General features: G+C 43.6%; 1 protein-coding gene across 1 annotated transcript; it reads right to left on the reverse strand.

The window, feature by feature from the left end:
- Positions 1–1,764: 1,764 nt before the first annotated feature.
- LOC108049573 (adenosine kinase) lies at positions 1,765–4,370 on the reverse strand. Its single transcript, XM_017130794.2, has 3 exons — positions 3,753–4,370; positions 3,513–3,668; positions 1,765–2,818 (listed from the first exon to the last, which is right to left on the reverse strand). Exons 1-3 carry the CDS (start codon positions 3,830–3,832, stop codon positions 1,957–1,959), a joined length of 1,098 nt encoding a protein of 365 aa, XP_016986283.2. The 5' UTR covers positions 3,833–4,370; the 3' UTR covers positions 1,765–1,956.

The following is a 4,370-nucleotide window of genomic DNA, read 5'->3' on the forward strand; positions in this document are numbered from 1 at the left end:
GCTAGTGAGGATCTTAGTCGAGCCTTGGGTTAGTCTGGAAACGGCCATTACACACACGCAGACATCAAAGGGATAAGGTCGAAGTGGAGCTCCGAGTGTGGAGTGCCTGTTAACCCCATAAACCACACGATGACATTAATTACGAACCCGACAAAGGACTGGCATTGCCAGAGCCAGTGGCCACAGCATAGAAAGCCATCGGTGGAGGACCGGGTGAAGGTTCTTCGGATCCCTCCGAGCCGGTATAAAATTAATATCGAGTAATTAACAGGGCAGGATGTTGTGATTTAAGCAGGACCTACTCCGAACCCCTCGATACACTCGATTGGGTGGGTGTGCCAATATTGACTTTGGCACATTCCCACTGCCATTACCCGGACTCCACTTAGCCCTTTTAAGCGGCTTCTTGCCAATTAGGCAGCTCACTTCGCTGAGCCTGGAATTGGCCTTTAAAGTGCGGAATTGCTTTCGGCCTAAGCCCGGACTTCTTTATTGTTTCGAGAACTCCTTTGGCATCAGATGGTTTAGGCTTTAGTCTTGGCCCTGCTTGCACAAGCATGCCAAATGCGGCTTAGTTTTTGTTAACGATTCGCAAACATGTGTGTCACCCAAACCCAAGCCCAAACAAATTTCACCCCCACAGCCAGCACAAAAGCGGGGTTCGCTTTGATGGCATCTGGGCATGCGAGCTCCGTTTGGGCCAAGTCGTCACTTATTGACTGACTCGTGTGGGATGAACAACGCGCATGTAAGATGTATGAGTAAGCCGGCGTAGGAAAATGAGAATCGTTTGTTTGCGGATAATAAAGCATCGCAAAGAATGTGCAAAAAGATATTTACTCGGGGATCTCTGGGGGAAATAAAAGCATGATAACGACTTTGACTGACGATTCACACAACGGTACAAGCCGGTGGGAACTCCGGCGATCGAGTGAATAATGCAACCGTATTAAAAAGCCAATTGAGGTCGAACAATAAACAGCCGTATATGTATAAGCTTTCATTTATCTGGCCAATATTAAAATACACCGTGGGTATGTGTATACATGAACAGTGGATATTATAACTGAGAAATATAAACATTGTAATTTTGTTTGTTTAAAATAAACATTGAAAATATTTTAAAATTTGTTTAAATCTCTTTCCCATTTCAAATAACTTTTAAAAATCATAAAATTTGTATAACTTGGTATAGATCTTTTGCGAATAAATAAATGATAATTGATGGAAACATTCCACTGTACATAAAAAGTTTCTCTCAAATCTATATTTATACATTAAAAAGAGTGTTTCAGTGATTTCATAGCATGACTTGATTAGATGTGGGCACATTTCCTACGGAACATTTTCATTTTTTATCTCCGCGTTCTTCCGAAGGTCAAAACAAATGTTCTATGGCAATGTGCTACATATAGGTATATTTGTATTATCTAGCAACGTTTCGGTTGACTCTTTTAACGACACATTTATGTTGGTTCCTTTTTTCCGCTTTTAGAAGATTTTTTGATTGTTAGTTTTGCTTTATCAAAAATCTCAAATGAACATTAAATATAAATTATGTTATTCTGTTACTACTAGTAATGTAATTTATAGTAATACGTGTACAACTTACTTTTAACCAATATAGAAACTTTAATGTGAACATTCTAATTTTCATACCGATTTTCTTTCATTTAATAAAATAATTCTACGGGGGATTCATGAATTCCAGAACAACCCTGCTTATACCTACACATTAAAAGGAATGAATAAGAACACAATTAATTTTCTGTCTTATCTTTCATTGGACAATATATAAATCACTTTTATTTAGTCAAATATGACTATAATTATTGCTTGTGGCCAAGTGTTTAACTAAGCTTTAAGTTTGTGAAGATTAGGAGAATAATTACAAGCTATGATTCTACTTTGGTGCTGTATAGTGCGCTTTCTGAGATTGCGATGCAGGTCGTCGGACTAGGGCAGATTGCAGCCCACCTGGGTGACGACCTTGGCGGCCACGTTGGAGGCCATGCGGATGCACTCGCCCAGCGACCGCTTCTCCAGCCAGGCGTGCAGGAATCCGGCGACAAAGGCATCGCCAGCCCCAGTGGCATCCACCACCTGCTCCGCGCGCTGAGCTCTGTAGTCTTCGAAACCAACGGGACCGGGTGGAGCCAGTTCCTCGACGTAGTTGGTGATCACCTGGACGCCGGCACTGCCGTTGGTGACAAAGATGACCTTGGTGCCGGATTCGAGAAGATGCTTGGCCAGCTCGTCCACATTTCGGAATCCTCCCGCCGCCTCGGCCAGCGCTTCGAACTCCTGGCGGTTTCCGAACACGAAGAAGGCAACGCGGGCCAGCCTCAGCATTGCTTGGGGATTTTTCCGGACTATGTAGGGGGCACTGAGGTTGAGGGCCAGTCGCCGCCGCTCCCTCACCAGGTGCTGCACTATATAGTCGCACACCTCGCCCCTTTGCGGCACAAAGAAGCCCTCCACATACAGGATCTGCTTCCGTTCCACGGGTCGCAGGAAGCTCTGGCCCTCGTGGCTGACGGCGTGACTCAGCGTCTGCACCTCGAACCGAGCCGAGGCCCCGATGTTGGCGTACAATGTGGGATTGTCCTTATACACGAGACACACGCACTGTCCAGTGTGCGCCTCCTCGACGGTCTGCAGCCTGGCCTCGATGCCGCGCTCCCGAAGGATCAGACGCAGTTCATCGGCGTGTTTGTCAGTTCCAACGGCACCAAAGAAGAGCGCTTGTGTGCCCAGTTGCTTCAGGATGCGGGCAGTGTTGAGGGCAGAGCCGCCCGGATTTGTAAGGCACTGAGAGCTGGAAGTGATTTAATTCGAATTATTATATGTAGCAAGTAGGTATTCTTTTGTTTTTTTGCGACCTCGATTATTGTTAATTTCACTTGTTAAATTTCACAGTTGTTGTTACATTAAACAACGAACCTATGAGTTACATTTACAATGGCAACTCATGATAAATGTTTAAAATAAATCTTTTCTATCTCAGACTTCCTCAACTTAATTGAGTCTCTCGAAGCAAAACCAGTTTTCTCGCCTTTAAAAATTGGAGTGAATGCCCAATTAATTCTGTAACTGAAAGATCTCCGTAAGTCGATGTTTTTTGTGGACAATAGTAATTTTTTTAAAACATTTTTTTGTAGCTTTGACTTTAGAATAATTCTATTTGCATAGTTGAAACTTAAAATAAAACAACAATGGCAAGAAGAGGATTATAAATTTTATATTATATTGAGTCTATAAACAGATTTAATATATCATTTATGTCTCTTTTAAAGGGTATCCTTTAATTCGTTACCTTCAGCTGACTAAACTACACTACAATCTCTTGAACATGTATGCGAATATCCATAACTGGAGCTTGCTTTATGAGCAATAGGTTATTAAAACACCAAAATAATCGATTATATAGTTCTTGTTTTGTTTTTGGCAAATAGTAATTGGGGTTTTAGAAGGTCGAGTGAGTATGAGCATAGAAAAAAAGAGCTACTCACTTCTCTGAGGCTTCGGCGGCCAACTGGTTAAGTTTCTCCATGTCCAGTTCGCCCTTGGAGCCCAGTTCCAGGCCGAACCGCTCCAGGAGTTGCGGATCCTCGAGTTTGACCAGTCGGTCAAGCAGGACATTTCCGAAGCAGATGACCTTGCGAGGCCTAAAATAGAGGAGGAAGTGGGGAGTACCCGAAAATTAAAAGGGGATTCCTAGCGGATGAGCTTTTCCAACCCCAATAACTCACGTGTGGAAAGCCCCTTGCGTGTCGTCGGTGGGCGGTTCGCCCCCAAAGATTTTCTCGTACACGTAGCTCAGGTACTCCATTGTATGCAAAAATTAACGCTCAGTCGGGATTTTCGCGTTCTATTTGCTAGATGCGATGTGAACGGAGCCACGGTTGGGATGAAAATCGAGCAGAAATAATGGTCCGCGTCCGCCGCTTCTGTCGTCCGACGGAGAACTGAATGCTCGGGCCGGTTTGCCCCGGTGTTTTTATCTCGCTCCCGCCAGCGTGTTTGTTTTTTCCCATCTAGCCCATTTCGGGCAATTAGTTCGGAGCGGGCCAACTTCTTTTTTCGTTATTTTTTTAACGGCTTACAAACAGAAACTCTTTGTTGTTTTCCTGCCACTTCTCATTTGCTTGTCTTTTTCGACTTTTTTGACTTTGGTTGGCGTTTCAATAACAAAAAGAGCTTTCGGCACTGCGCTGGCGTCGTAGCCGAAGTTCCCCTTCCTGGCCACAAAAATAATGTGACTCAGCGCTCAACTAGAAATGCCATCCACTTATCCTTAATGACTTTATTGTCTAATTTATGCGACTCGGTTGTATTACATATTACATAAATTATATTGGTGACGTTTT

Source organism: Drosophila rhopaloa, unplaced genomic scaffold, assembly GCF_018152115.1.
Source record: "Drosophila rhopaloa isolate 14029-0021.01 unplaced genomic scaffold, ASM1815211v1 contig_115, whole genome shotgun sequence".
NCBI classification, from domain to species: Eukaryota; Metazoa; Arthropoda; class Insecta; order Diptera; family Drosophilidae; genus Drosophila; species Drosophila rhopaloa.